At 43.8% G+C, this 15,493-nt stretch overlaps 2 protein-coding genes across 5 annotated transcripts in view; one reads left to right on the forward strand and one right to left on the reverse strand.

Moving 5' to 3' along the window:
- Window positions 1-2,255, forward strand: part of LOC115012973 (uncharacterized) — a 21,975-nt gene extending 19,720 nt beyond the window's left edge. For 2 of the 3 annotated variants that reach the window (XM_029438872.1, XM_029438870.1), the window contains exons 6-7: window positions 57-296; window positions 873-2,255. In XM_029438872.1, coding sequence (XP_029294732.1) covers window positions 57-296; window positions 873-1,556 — 924 coding nt within the window. In that variant the 3' untranslated portion in view covers window positions 1,557-2,255. The remainder of the gene's footprint in view (window positions 1-56; window positions 297-872) is intronic. The other variant, XM_029438871.1, reaches the window with a different exon arrangement.
- A 1,331-nt stretch (window positions 2,256-3,586) lies between these two features.
- On the reverse strand, window positions 3,587-15,198 carry chfr (checkpoint with forkhead and ring finger domains, E3 ubiquitin protein ligase). 2 transcript variants are annotated; one of them, XM_029440478.1, is made up of 18 exons: window positions 15,071-15,198; window positions 13,984-14,104; window positions 13,160-13,238; window positions 12,869-12,978; window positions 12,730-12,789; window positions 12,437-12,628; window positions 11,314-11,397; window positions 10,159-10,324; window positions 9,862-10,016; window positions 9,485-9,647; window positions 9,141-9,343; window positions 8,907-9,023; window positions 8,381-8,464; window positions 7,743-7,813; window positions 7,332-7,419; window positions 7,136-7,243; window positions 6,963-7,035; window positions 3,587-6,188 (listed from the first exon to the last, which is right to left on the reverse strand). In XM_029440478.1, the coding sequence occupies exons 2-18, from the start codon at window positions 14,087-14,089 to the stop codon at window positions 6,146-6,148; spliced, it is 1,902 nt and encodes a 633-aa protein (XP_029296338.1). In that variant the 5' UTR covers window positions 14,090-14,104; window positions 15,071-15,198; the 3' UTR covers window positions 3,587-6,145. The 2 variants fall into 2 exon arrangements, with proteins under 2 accessions (XP_029296338.1, XP_029296337.1); XM_029440477.1 differs by having other exon boundaries at window positions 13,160-13,259.
- Window positions 15,199-15,493: the final 295 nt, after the last annotated feature.

Genomic DNA, 15,493 nt, shown 5'->3' on the forward strand with positions numbered 1-15,493 from the left:
CACAATGTTCTACTGGCAGATTAATCTAAAATACAAATAATGTATCTGTCTCTTAGCAGCGGGAGAGGTTTCTGCGGCACAGTGACACGGGTCCCAGCCCTGCAGGTGACTGGCACTCACCAGACTCCACCTCACCAAACGGCACCAGGTCCTCCAAGGACGGCAGCGGTGGCTGTGCCAGACCGAGAGCGTGGAGCGTACGCACCTTCCAGGACTTCCTCCCTCCTCTGCCGCAGCTGCACAAGAAGTGGTGCAGCTGGAACTCCAACAGTCCCTTCACCAAGCTGGTGGACAGCGTCAGTACAAGAACCTTTTGATGTGTTCACACACAGGCCCCCTTATGGCACGTGAGGTTAACGAGGAGTGGTCAGGGTTAGATTCAGTTAATTACTGTCATTTCATTTGTTACTAGGGTTTCCCCTCTTAGTCGACTAATTGGTCGTTTTGGTTTTTGTCAGCTACGATTTCTTCAACCTATTTTCTTTAATGCTTTTTTTCATGCTGAATGACTTTTACACATCTGTCGATTTTTTTAAAAGTGTCGACTATGAATTTCTTTAGTCTTGGACAGCCCTGCTTGTTTCCAAAGTATAAGAAGGAGTAACCAAGAGGAAGGAAACATGTTTCTACTTGTGTAGGTCTTGGTGAAGGCTACTCACGGTTAATAATGCTCTGGTGTTTTCTTGTGTTGGAGATGAGTATGGTTAGTTTATATAAAACAGGCCTTTTTCATCACTGCAGATACTTTTACTTGTCATAACATGAAAAGCACGGATGTAATTTGTGACATTAAAAAAAGCTGCATCATACCTGGTGCTGATATTGTGCATGCTGGCTCTCTGACTTGTCTCATATGTCTCATATCGTTGCAGACTCCATCCAGTTTGGTAGCTGACTGCAAAGGGGACCACGGCAGGATTGTCTTCTCCGATGTTCAACTGGACGCTAAGGCAGACAACAGCACCATCTCTGACTCATCCATCAGCAATGCCTCCTACCCGCTTTCACAGCCCGCCCAGAGGCAGCGGCGCCTCAACTCCATCAGCAACTTGCGGCGCTCGCGCTTCACTGGGCCTTGCTTTGGCTTGCTTTCTGGGACGGCAGACCCAACAAAGGCATCCGGGGTTCCTCATGCCCAGGGATCCCCCTCAGAGCCAAGCTCTGTCTCTTCGTCCTCCACCCAGAGTCAGATCGAGAGCGGCCAGGCCGCAAAGAGGTGCGAGTTCCAAGGCGAGGCTGACCACATCAGCGTGCCGGTGTTTGCCATCTCTGAGGAGGAGGACCGGCAGCCTCTGGTCTCAGCTGAGCACCTGGAGCAGACCTCCGCCGTGCTGAATGGATTGGTCAAGGGGACATATGAGGGGAATGGGCCTGCCAGCCTCAGCTCCCAAAGGGCCAGACCAGAGTGGAGGCCATGGGGAAGCCAGGTGTCAGGAGGAGTTGGTGCACTCCCTTCCAACACACTCGCCACCATGAGCGAGTCCGGCACAGTCAATGACAGCCAGCCGTCTTTCAGTCAGTCCACAGTGCTGTGCAGTGTGATCAACCACATGTGATCAGACGGGCTTTACGTTGGTGACAAGAGCAGGGACTCTGGTGGGCCACGTCCGCATCTCTGAACTCTGTTAGTGCCACTTTGTGAAACATATATAACCTACTTTTACAACATGATAACTACATATACTGTAGCCTGTCTTCTCACTCTAGTTGTTTTCTATTTTTATAAATTGTGTTTGTACAAAGATGGAATATTATGCTGCTTACTGTGCCAAGGCAATGACTGCTGTGGCAATATGTCTAAAAAAAATCATTATTGATTGCAAACATGATCAAAAAAGTATTTTCTTATTGAGTACTCCAGAACCCCTCAACTCGTAGGAGCACCTTAGAACCGGTTTGATGCTATTCAGTGAGTTCTAATACTCCAACCATTGCACTTTGCTTTCAGTAGCTCATTCATGTTGAGCCAGCTTCTGCTTTCTCCTTAATGTGGTTATTACTTTCAACACAAGCTTATACAATGACTTATTACCCAGAAGTGTTCTGCAGAGCACGTAGAACGCACATTAATATAAATGTTGCAACAGTGTGCTGACTGTACTGTTGAGGCTTATACTGGATTATAAAAGGGAAATCAAAATAAAGTAAACGCATATAGAGTACTAATATGTAGTATAAAGAGAACTAGAAATCACAATAGTATTTAAAATGAGTTATGAATTAATGTAAAGTTTTAATAAAGGCTATGTCATTCACATGTCGTGTCCTTTTTCTGATGCGAGCCGTCAAAGAGCAGGAAACTCCTGATCCAGCAGCTGTCCATGTGTTGGATGTGTACGCCCCACACTTCAGGAAATGCAGACGCAAAGATGTCTTCTCAGTTTGTGTGCGCTGGAGGTGCCGTAATGCCATAAATCATAGTGCATAGTACAGTATGTCACAACTAGATGTGTTGCCTTTGCAGTTGTTTGCAAGTCAAGTTTAAAGTTTCCAAAATGTCAGCACTTAGTTCAGCAAATTAATTCTTGAGTTATGACCCAAAAACATGTTTTATGATCTTTGACCACCAACTTCTAATCATTCATCCTTTAGTCCAAGTGGATGTTTGTGCCACATGTTATGAAATTCCCGAGATATTACATTCATGAGAATGTGCCTTCGGCCTGTCGCCAACGTGGAGGCATAGAAATGTCAGAATAGTATGCCATTAAAACAATTCATAATATAGCATGCTATTAAATAATGTAACGTCCTGAATCTGTCTCATGCAGATGGAATTACAAAGATCAAGGACTTCAAGCTTCAACTTTCGATAGTGTTACTATAATCGATTAATAAATGGTATTTATGTAGCATTGATCCAGAGTCAGTGTCTGCCATACAAGGTGCACATCAGCTCTACCTGCTGAGCCACAGCCGCCCATCGACACCCTGACACCCTTCCAGATGTTTTAACAGTATGCAGTCATGCAGCATCTTTCACACATCTATTTGACCAATAAGCAAACTGCAGCAGATTAAGGTCGGCTAACATGTTACGATGTCGTTAATACTGAGGTTAAAGCAGCAGGTCATTCACACAGGATACAGGTGGATTCTGTTTACAGGCACAAGAAGGGTTTTCTTAAAGCCTGTAGGAATCACAGACACGTTACAACATGTCCATACAAACACCGACAGCTGACTGCAGCAGGTCTTAAGGACCGGAGATGAGGTACCGGCTGGGACAGCAGCTTTGACACATTTAAAACCCTCTCACACGTCGGCCTCAGTCACTGGATGTGTCGCCTCGCTGACCGAGTGCTCAGAAACGTGTTTTGTGAACTTTGACCACCAAATTGTAATCAGTTCATCCTTTAGTCCACGTGGATGTTTGTGCCAGATGTTATGAACTTCCCTCCAGGCATTCCCGAGATGTCTCGTTTAGTACAGTACGACATTAGAAGTGTCAGATTATTCCACAACAAATGTCAGTAACTTATAGTATGCCATAAACAATGTCATGAGGTTTAAGGAACACACAGAAACATTCCAGCGTAAGTGTGTGTGTGTGTGTGTACAAAAAAAGGGTATTGGCAAAAACAAGTGAGTTTCCACAGACCGCTATCAGTCTTTTATTTTGTTAAGATAAATGGGCAAATCAGATCCAAAGACAAGTTTAGCATTGCTAATACAACATACATTTATAAAACATGTCAAACACAAGTCCTCACACATTTCTTGTGTCTGTGCCTAGTGCTACTCTAAAGTGATTTAACTACAAGTCGATTATAGGTTTTGACTAACTGTTCATATTGCATTGCATACAACGTTTGCGGGCATCAGTGAGGACGTTCCTCCCGTAGAGGGAGGTGTCCAGCGTTGTACTGATGTGAATGTGATGCCTGTTCAGTCTCCCGTAGTCCGGGGAGATGTGATGAGGTAGAATGAAACCTGCCTCTTCCATACTGCTGCGCAGCCTGGTCCAGACTTTTGCACACAAAGTGAGTCAATATTTGCCTTAGTATACAACATGCCCTCCCACACCCCACCCCAGGGAGGCTGCAAAGCACTCCTCCAAAGCCTCTTTATTACCAATTCCTGATTGGAGCGGCTTGAGACTGTTGTTGGCTTACAGTGCCCAGATCTCCGATAGAGTGGCTGAATTTTAATTATTCCCTGTCGGGCTTGTGCTGAGGGCCTGAGCCGCTAAGGAATGCCAGTGTGGACCCACCGTGGCTGAGGGGGTAAAAAAAAACAAAAACAAGAAACACCTAAAGCGCCTTGCAACCGCAATTTAACTGCTCAGGCAGAGGCCAGGAGAGTGCTTATTCACAAGCCCATTTTACCACCAACATTTGCAATGAAGCGATGAAGAGCGACATTCCAACACAACAAACACTGCATCATATTCAGCAGACTCTTTACTAAACTATCGAGTATGTCAAGTTGGATTTTTCCTCCCGACGACGTACATCGAACTTTGGAATGAAACTCTTCATCCGATCACACGTCAGATATTATGAGGCAGGATGCCGACGGCTCCGGTTCACATCATAACCGTGAGCCTTTCTACTGGTGTGAGATGAGTTATGTGCAAATATCCTCATAGTTGTACAATATAAAACACATTTAGAAAACACTTTAGTGTGTGTTCTTCTAAACCAACGTAAGGCCTACGCTTGTAACAGTTCCGACTCTTATTCTCCTAAAGAAAATCTAAACCGTTACTTTGTCCTCGTATTCCAACGTACAAGACTCTCCAAACTAATGTTTTTATTTAACTAAACAAAAGGCTGATTTCTTATTTCTTTTTTTTTTACAGTAGACATCAATGCAAACTGTGCGTGTTTGCATGATGGGGACTTTGACACTTGGGTAATGATAGTCATAAATGAGAGGTCATCAGACTCAACGTGACATGTCACAGTTCACCTGGAAGTAAAAGGACAAACCTGCAGCGTTGTGTACCTGAGGAAGGCAATCTACACAAACAGAGAAGACTCCATCTGAATAATCTCCTTTCATTATTCTTGCAAGGTGAGCCAGAACATCTGGAATGGAAACACACATGACACTGTTGTGTTTGTATTGGCACAATTCTCTAATTGGTTTCTGCAGCCGTCAATCTCTGCATGTGAAAAACTCCACCCCACTAGAAGCAACATCCCTGCAGCATATTCAACCATTGCTGCTTTCCTTGGGAGAGCAACCTATGCTTCCCCCTCTCAAGAGTCTACACGGAGTAGCTGCATTTCATCGCAGCTTACTCACTCGGTCTCGGAGAAAGCGTCCCTTTTACACGACATTAATCACCTTGGAGATGATTATCCAGAGCAAAGCATACAAAAGAGGCCCCGTAACCTCCGACGGCGTTACAACACATTGATCCCCTTCCCAATCCTCTGCAAATATCACATGGGATTATAAATCTACCCTAGTATGTATGAGGGGTTTCGACGTGGCTTTTTGCCCTCGTCTGGCAACACCAGAACAAGCCCCTCCAAGGCGAGACGTTCTTGGTTTGTGTCTCGGGCCAACATGGTAATACGAGTATCACTCTTAATGTTTTCATCAGCATTGTGTAGGAAACCCTGGATTCTTAACTCAGAAAATATAATCACAATTAAAAAAAGTAAATGTACAGCGGGTGTTTTAAGCCTCTTTAAGCCAAGGCTGGAGAAGACATAATAAAAAAACATGCTGACCAACATGTGCAAGCGTACATACAGTAAATGGCCTTAATCCACACAGATTGCCTCACTCACTCTTAATCCGAGTTAAAGAAAAACATTTGTGTCACATAGGCTGGAGGACAGAACAGGAAGAATGTTAACAAACAACAAATCAATGACTAACAGTTGGTGCCGGGTTACCTGGTAGAAACAGCTGATCTGAATTTAAATGGCGGCTGCTGATAAATGCCCCCACAGTTTAAACATTGAGCTTTAATGTCATTGTGCATAGCATGATGTCACACAGCCCCGTGTCCAGTCTGACACCGGTCACTATTGTAAATGGACACTGATTGTAATTTCTGCATTAGATTATTGCATAACTTCTAAAGAAAAGGCAGTTAGCTACAATGGACAAGACAAAACAAGATCGTGTCTACGAGATGTTCCGATTTGACACTTGAGGAGGAGAAACAAACCACTCTGCTCCTTCAGCTCTTGAAACGCGTCTGCTCACATATGTGGTTAAATTTCCTGAAATGAAAAGAAAAAGAGAAAAGGCACAGATTAAGCAAAAGCACAAAACTAAAGAGATGAAATGACACGAACAGGAGGAACTGTGGGACCAACTTTATACAAGCACTCCCTCTAGTGGTTAAATAAGTGAACAACAAGCACCAGGCAGTGTCTCACATCTCTGACGTGTCTGTTTGAAAGGTTTAATGTGTCATTCTGATCCGTATTTCACCTCTAAACTGGGTCCATACAATCTAATTTATATATTAGTTGTAGTAGTTTGGCTTATTCATTGTATTCTGATTCCTTCTTTATGTTGTGTGTTGCATTTCCTCCTGTGTAACGCCTGTCAGTCAGTCTGCAGGGCAACAAAACCCTAACTCTACCAAACTGCTGAACCTGTGAGTCTTCTAATCTTCACGTGGATCATCTGTTCGCTGCAGTCCGTGTAACGTTACGTTACTTTGTTTATTGGACTGAATTCAAAGTGGTAGAAACGAGAAGAACCACCCAAATACTCGTCTCGTGTTCCCGCAGGCAGCGCAGAGAGGAGAGCAGCCGGCCGGGGGGGAGAGAGGTGGGCAGAGACTATAACACAGACACGGAACATGGCTGTAACTTCTTCTCTCTGTACTGAGGCAGACTGCAGCTACACTGACTCACTATCACCTCTAGAGGAACAAGTGGTATTGCAAGACTGGACGGAGGGCAGCTAGCTGTTAGCATGCTAGGATCAGTAGATGTCTTTGACACAACGGGTTTCAGTGGTGCTTTGAATGTAAAAAGACTTACGTTGCATGATGTGCCTTCACCTGCGTACGACAGTTGCGTCCCCAGTAACAGTCGGGGCGAGCGGTTACAGCAGCTGGGGAGAGAACATCACAGAAAGGGTTTCATGTGTGTCACTTTAACGTTTAAGTGAAACTCCTTTTCTCTCACAGTTGTTGCATTTAAAAACGTCTGACCTGGCAGTTCAGGTGAAGGGATGTTCTGTCTGTACTTGTAGGCCAGCTCCTTGAATGCTCGCAGGCCGCAGCAGAAGCACAGGATGGCGTTTGGAGCGATGCGACAATCTGACAATCAATAAGTGTAGGATATTACCACTCTTTCTCCCTTTACACGACAGTGTTTGGTGTGTTTGGTTTTGATCTGAAGGCTCACCTGACAGATAGTAGTTACCCTGCCCTAAAGCCTGCAAAGACTCCTGGAGCAGATCTCTCCAGGACTTGCCTCTGGAGGACAGGAAGTTCTGGTGGAAGGATGGAAACACACAAACAGCATCCAATATGAGACTAGGTGCATTTCAAGCATCTCACACTCTTCGCACGGACTCTACTGTTTGCTTGTATGAACTTCGGCTGATTAAATTGTCATTAAGTAACCTGGAGGTCTTATTTATCTTCGAGAAGCGGAAGCCGTTAGGTGGGAACATAGATCCAAAGTGTTTTAGATCATCGTGAATGCAAACACTTTGGGACGCGTTGCCTCCCAGATGATAAAGAGCCAGCTCTACACGGCTGAGCTGAACACGTAATGCCTTCTCATCTACAACATGTATCGTTAGCCTCTTACCTGCAGGATCTCTGATTCATAGTTATTGTTGTTCAGCACACCATCCAGACATTTGTCCATCAGATTGAGTTCTGTAACAAAAGAGAGATGCTGGATTTGGACGGTGAAACATTTAGACACATGAAACATCCGTAAGTTCCAGCAGTATTCTCTCCTTACATGCAACACAGCAGGGACCTCAACTAAATCACATTTAAATATTTACCCATTCATCTTTTGGGGCTTCCAAACGTTACAGTGTTTACCACAGAAAGCTTTTATTTGTTTAAGGGTTGCAGGTTTCACCGCCTGAGCGTGGCTAAAGACGTTTCTTTTGAGTCCCCCGACTACACGGCCGACTGTGAATGAAGCTTTTAGTGCAACACTGTGTCTTGTTATTACATCATGGTAAATGGACTGCATTTATAGAACCCCATGTGTACATGCTTTACTGCCATGATTTATTCTGCTGTGACCTTTCACACAAATATGCAGGAATATGATTCATTAGTTTTACAATCTGCCAAAATCAACAACAACATTTGGACACTGTTCAGGGATCAGCCCCTTCAATTAAAAAGGTATGTTATCATCAGCCAAAATAAACCCCCAGACTGGCCGAAGCCTACGACCTTCGACAGTGCACAACAGATACATACCACTGAACCGAGCCAGACAGCCCTGACAGCCAATCCTCTGGCAGCCCCAGTACATGTGACAGAAGGGTCGCTGGCACAGCACGCCTGCCAACACACAGCACATCATGCATACAGCACGAGGTGTATAATTGGGTTTGTACAAGTGGCAAACTTGTACTTTAAATAATCAGTTGGTTATAAGTGTACTGCACGATAGAGCTGCAGCGATGCATCGATTAACTGTTTAAGTCATTTCTCATGCAAAGATGTCAGAAAATGCTGTTTTCTCTCAAACATATGGACATGTGTCTGCGTTTATCTTATTAAACTGAATATCTCTGGTGTTTACTGAGCAAACTAAACATTTAAAGACTTCACCTTCGCTATTCTGACATTTTATAGACCAAAATATTAATAAAAGAAACAAAACTGTGAGATTAAAGCACTGATTTAAGGTGTCCCAGCACTGACTGGCTTATATCTACTGTGAATGTGACTTCTACTGTATATAAACATCTCTGCAGAGGGACGAACAGGAAACACTCACATTGTTGAGCAATAACCTGCTCACTGTTCAGCTCGGCCCGTCTGTCTGGCATCGGCTGCAGGCAGCAGGTGCAGATGAGATGGCAGCCCTGGGGGGCGCAGCGGTACTCCTGAGGAGCTGCAGACAGGAAGGCAGGAGGGTCTTCACAGTTGTACAAACTGTAAATCTACCTTATTAGGATTCTAACAGAATGCTGCATTGAGTTTAACAGATTCACTCTACACCCATGATCACCTGAGAGCATGTCAGCGGATGTTGAAGGCTGCTCCCCTGTGGGCTTTGCAGACCCCTCCTCAGTTGCTGGTTTGGGTGGTGGCGTTAAAGGTGGTGGTGGAGCTGGCAGACCAGGGAGCCAGTAGTTGGAGCCTGTAGCAAACAGCACCTGACTGACCTCCCTCCTGTAGCCCGGACACTGTCTGCACATCACCAGAGGCTGACTGGAGACAACACAAAGACTAATATTCACACGAAGAACTTTTTCACTACACAAGCAGAGAAGTGAGACTTTAGAGAATGTTTTAAGTTTGTGTTGACTAAGAGTAAAAGAATATACATTAGAAATAGAAACCAGAGCTTACCTGATGTCTGAGGAGTCACTGTCGTTGTCAGAGAGCTCAAAGAGGTAATCTGAACTGCCCTCCTCGTCTGAGAGACAGCGCTCAACCTTTGGCTGCAACATGTCCTGAGTGATCTTGTTACGGCTGTCCATGCTCTTCAGGTCTTCATCACTGCGGCACTTTTCTGTGGGACAGAAAGAGACACACAAACATAAATGTACTGTATACGTTGTGTGTTCTTTCTCTCTCGTCTGAATCTCCATCATGTCAGCTTTGGTAGAAGCCACATTTTAAAATGCTTGTTCTCTTTACGTCCACTTACAACCTGCTCAGCTGAAGGTGATAACAGGTGCTGGCATTTTGAATACAATAATGTGTCATGGTTAAAAGATGCACACCTGGGTGCTGGATGAGGTAGGCCTCCACCAGGTTGTTGAGGATGTGGTTCTTACGAATCCTCTCCACGGGGCAGCGGCAGGTGGGGCAGAGAGATGAACGCTCCATCCAGCCCGAGTAGCAGGCCGCGCAGAAGACATGCATGCAAGGCTGCAAACTAAAGCACAAACCAGACACATGGAGTCACAAGCAATCTGTTGGCATGACATGCTTCATGTATGCAAAGTGCCTTACAAGACCACAAAGTAGGGCTAAAGCCCCCGATCTTGGATGTGCGTGCAGGGTGCTTGAGATCTCACCTGACACAGTCATGCAGTAGGTCCTGGCAAATAACACACGTCAGGCTCTCCTCCATCTTGTCCCTCTTAGACCCTTCCGCTGGTGGTTTGGACAAAACACTTCCCTTAGTTGATCCGACCACTTCCGTGCTGGAGGTGTGTGGCAAGTCCAAAGCATAAGCTTGATCTGTAAGCACAATAACCGTACGTTACAGGCTGCACTGGGCAGTTGTCTGGTTTGGCTCACAAACACTTTCCAGGCCGGGCTTGAGGTTGAAAAGAAGATTGTGGGGTTGGAACAAGAGTAAGTAAAGCTCTACGTTAAGCACACAGGGCCCCCGCTTTATGAAGTGTAAAGTGGTAGGTAGACCGTGTGGATGTCTCCATGTGCACTGGATATTTTGGTTCATGTATAAGCAGCAGCTCCGAAACAACTGTGCCAATCACAGTGAAGCATGACGACATCAGCGTTCAAGAAATCACATCTTTTCTGGATCTTTCAGTCTTAATCTTAATCACATTAATGGTTACATTGTATCTGAAATGATAAAAGTGTTTCCAAAAAGAAAGGTTGGAAAGGAGGTCCTGTAGCACAGGATCAATGAGTCCCAGTAATCCAGTGTTTCATGCACGAACAGGCAGGATACAAAAGTATTCTGTCGCCGCCTCTTGTCATTTGCAGGAGCTTTAATGACGGTAACCTCAGTGGACGTCTGTGCGTAACGGCACTGCGCTCCGATCAGACGCTGCACATTTAACAGTGCTGCTGCCTTCTGACCTTCCTGCTTTTAAGCACATTGAATTGTTTCATGAAGCTGATTTAAAATGATTTGCTGGCTGGGGAGTGTTTAATTAACATAGTTCATTTGCATTTCAAGCATTATTTAGTCATTTCTGTGGATTTGCTTCGGGCTTTCAGTTTGCTCTTGTTGATTAAATCTCCAATGTGGCAGATGGAGGATGTTGCACTAGAAACAGATGCTTTTCCAAAAATATCCAGTTACAGGACAAAGTCTAACCCCAAAACCACAATGCATCACCTTCCCACCTGAGCTCTGAGCGCTCTGCACAGGAACACCCTCAACAGTCAGAGCACTGCTTGGAGAATAGGGCTGAACATCTAAAAAGGTGGTGGAATCAAAGAAAACCAGGTGCATTTTAAAGTACAACTCTTACAGTCATCAGTTTTTCTCCTTTTGCTTTCTGGCTCCATGTCGTCCACATCTCTCTCCTGCGCGGGGGCAGCATCTTCAGCTTGGCCTGAGAAGATGGAGGGAAAACACACCTGGGTTTGATAACATTACCTTCAGAAAAAGAAGAGCAGAAGTGCTGCAACACACAACAAAGGACACCAACTCCCATCGTCTTGTAAGTACATGGAGCACGAGACTGTCGCGAGTGACTGATCTTAATTCCATCCATCACACGTCATTTCGCGGGTAATTAGTCACCGCTGCATGTCCTGATGCCCGGTGAATTACAAAAACAACCTTCGGAGTTTTTCAAGGTTTGGAAAGTGGAGAGAAGTGGCTCAGTTTGTCGCAGTGGGAGATGGGAGCAGACTGGCTGAAGAGCTTAAAGTTCTGTATTGATCAGCTGTCTTCTATCGATCACTGTGATCCGAGTAAATCTACTTCTTGTGCCATTTCAACCCCCCCCCCCTCTACGTTAGCGTGGGTTAATCTAACGCAGATTATATTGTAGTTACTAATAACAGACAAGACAGGCAAGAGAGAAAAAGATTGTTGTGAGTTCTTAAAAAAAGGTGCTAAAATACAGAATTCAGTGCAGAGGGATTGCTTCCACACAGTTCTTACCACGGCGGGGGCTGAACCGGCAGCTAATAGCTAACATAGCTAACAGTGCAAACAGTGCTAACAGTGTTAACAGTGTTAACAGTGCAAACAGTGCAAACAGTGCTAACAGTGTTAACAGTGCAAACAGTGCAAACAGTGCTAACAGTGTTAACAGTGCAAACAGTGCAAACAGTGCTAACAGTGTTAACAGTGCAAACAGTGCAAACAGTGCAAACAGTGCTAACAGTGCTAACAGTGCTAACAGTGCTAACAGTGCTAACAGCTCTAACAGTGCTAACAGCTCTAACAGTGCTAACAGTGCTAACAGCTCTAACAGTGCTAACAGTGCTAACAGTGCTAACAGTGCTAACAGTGCAAACAGTGCAAACAACGACGACAGAGTTTTTTTCACACTTGCCTCTCTCGGGGCTCCTGTAATAACATTTAAAAAGTGCTTGTTAGAAGATCGCCCCTCGCCAGCCGTGTGTTTTCAGAGAACCTACCAGAGGCAGGACAGGCGGTGGTTGCCACGGTACCAGAAGTGGTGGGGCTCCTAATGCAGAAGTGGGACGTGGAGGTGGAGGGCTGAGGCTCCTCCTGAGTTGGATCATGAGGAGCCTTTGTGAGCATTACAGGCTCCACAGAGAGTGGCATCTCTGAAGGTGGAGCAGGACTGTGGGCGACCCTCTCCATGTCTGTAGTTTAGACACAGGGTGGGGGTTAGTAGTGAGTCACCAATACAGCGATGGACTAAACATGCTTGTCAGGAGTTGTGGGGGAGTACATGGCTACTTACCATAACCGTGATGTGAAATCGCCTGCTCCGATTTGATTGAGTGGTAAACATACGCGATGTCTGCAGGGTGACGAGAGAATATGTTCACATAAATCCATACTAAACATTATTTTAATGGTTTAGTAAATGAGCAACTCACTTTGTCCCGGGTCACTTTTCCTGTATACAAAGTAGATGACATCGCCGTTCTGCAGCATGTGAGTTTGCTTCTTGACCAGTTTGGACAGGTTGATCACCGTGCCGTTAGTGCTGCAGACAAACACACAATGGACGTGTCATTGTACAGTTTAAAAAGCTTCTGTGCCTTTGCTTTCTGATGGAAAAAGGACCAGTATCAATTCATACATAACTTGAACATCTCAAGCATAATCTTTCTTTCACATTTATCTTTTGTTCGACATATGTTTTGTTTTTATTTAATATCCAGTACCTCATGTCTTCCAGCCACACCAGCCCTGAGCTTTCATCTTGCACAATCTTGCAGTGCTCCCCTGAGACCAGTTTGTTGGCTGGGAAGGACAGATAACATCCTGGCAATAAAATAATAAAACATCACGATGAAACATAGTAGACATAATAATAATACAGATTACTTTGGATCTCTAAGACAGAACCTACTCAGTGAATGTGACAGTATATTAGGTATTACATGCATCTGTTTGAGAGTATAACACAAGTTTTCATGTTGATTTATTTCTATATCTTCAGCCTATCTTTGATTCAACCTCATACTACCAGATTCACCTGAAACTGTGTTGAATGGACATAAAAAAATAATTTAAAAAATAATAATTTTTAAAAACTGTAATTGTCCAGACATAAGCTAACCAATTAAGGCTAGTCGCTTTGCATTGCAAAAAAGTAGACCCCCAAAAGCTCTTGACAACAAAGCAGACACAGGGAGAAATACAGACTTAATCTTTTCTTAAGCAAAAACCAATACAAAAAAAATCTACTTAATATTCTGCACACATGTTCTGAATGGACGCCTTTTGTTATCGTCACAAGAGGCTGTCTAAGTTTGGTGCACTAAAGAACGCTTTGTGTTTTCAAGGGGGAGGTTTTTTTAAAGGCTCCAGACACTGACAGCAACGTCTAAGCTACAGACAGGACTACCTTTTGTTAAGAGGCATCACCACATTTAGAGCTTTTTAAAAAGCAGGGTAAAAGATGTTAACAAAGTTTTAAGACATAAGATTTAAGGCGAAGAAAAATCCATTCCATAATACACACATATAGAAATGAACTACGTACCTTTTTTTCTGCCAACTGTACATTCCCTGTTGAACAGCAGGACAGTTTCACTGGAGTCCACTTTGACTAGCTTTCCCCATGGTCGTCCTCTTTGATAACTCTCCATCTCACAATGTGTTGTCTACAAGAAATGATGAGTACACAAATATGGAAAGGTTTAACTTCTCAAAGACTATTAGGCACGTGGTAGTATAGAGAAAGTGAAATTAACTATCTGTGTGCAAGTGAAATCAAAACCTGCTGATACATTTATTAAGTCAGTAACATTACATTTATACTAAAAAACTAGAACTATTCATTGGCAGCCAGGTGGGTTCTGATTCCAGATGCCAAATTAGGTTAAGAAATCTGACATTTAAAGACACTCAAGTTCTCAGGAGACATACCCTTATAAAAAAAGTATATCTTTTTTTTTTAGGATGAATCCACGCATTCATTCTTCATTTCGGCATTCATCAAGGGGTTCAAGTTTGCACTTTTTTTTCAATAAGATTTCAACTTAAGGAACTTTTTAGTTGTTAATTCCCATGGTTCTCTTAAGCCAAAACACATCACAAACCTTTGCATGAGCAGCCAGTTGTGGGTTTGAATTTGAGTTATGTTTAGTGGATATGTCATGTTTTATGTATGCCGAATTCCCAAGTGAACATTGTTAATTCATAAAAGATTATAAGCAACATTAGGAAGGAGGTGCACTTTGACGAATAACAAGGCTTCATTAAACTGAAAGAGTTCCTCATGAAGTTTTGGCAAGAAACCCATCTGCTAACGAGACCTAGCTTGACTCTTCTGAGCTTACTAGCTTGTAGCGTTATTAGCTGATTTTATTGTAAAACAAGCTGGACAAACGTAAAGTTATTTCAATCATCAACAATCAAGTTGACAAAATGTGTCATAATCCAGAAGCTGTGGGACACCATCACACATAACGTGAACACACACAACTTCGTTCAACAATAACACGAAGCTAACGCGACTGCTAACATTAGCAGCCACACTGTTAACAGAACAATCGGGAGCAGTCTCCAACAACCAGACACCCCCCCGTGAAGTCACACTTATATCGTGTCTGAAAGTGTTACTTTACCGTCTAAAGATGAGTGTGTTGTCCCAGTAGCTCTGAATACAACAGCTTCTTCTCCTCATATTCCAGTTTACACACAAGATGCACTTCCTGCCAGGCTCAGCGTTGACACCATAAACCGTCACCAGCTGATGGAGGAGGGGCTGTTTGGGTGTGTGTATATCTGTGTGTGTGCAGAACACAACACACAATGTCATGCACATTAAATGCATGCACACATTACTACTATTGTACCATGTGGTAGAGGAAGTATTCAGATCCTAATACCACACTGTGCAAATACATATACACCTGCAATGAAAGTGTTAAGTACAAGTATGAAGTATAATCAGGAAAGAAGTATTAAAAGTGTTCAATACAGACAAATGGCTCCTGTGACTATCATTAGATTAGTTTTACTAATTATAATGTAAAAGTAGGATTTTA

The sequence above is a fragment of the Cottoperca gobio genome, chromosome 9, assembly GCF_900634415.1.
Source record: "Cottoperca gobio chromosome 9, fCotGob3.1, whole genome shotgun sequence".
NCBI lineage: Eukaryota > Metazoa > Chordata > Actinopteri > Perciformes > Bovichtidae > Cottoperca > Cottoperca gobio.

What these genes read in the sequence shown, in the direction of transcription:
- chfr (XM_029440477.1), bottom strand. Translation starts at nt 14,089, where the DNA reads ATGGAGAGTTATCAAAGAGGACGACCATGGGGAAAGCTAGTCAAAGTG. An exon ending in AGTGACTCCTCAGACATCAG is followed by an intron (nt 9,344 to 9,484) that starts GTAAGCTCTGGT and finishes TGTTGTCTCCAG; the next exon opens with TCAGCCTCTGGTGATGTGCA. An exon ending in ATGAATCAGAGATCCTGCAG is followed by an intron (nt 7,420 to 7,742) that starts GTAAGAGGCTAA and finishes TCCTTCCACCAG; the next exon opens with AACTTCCTGTCCTCCAGAGG.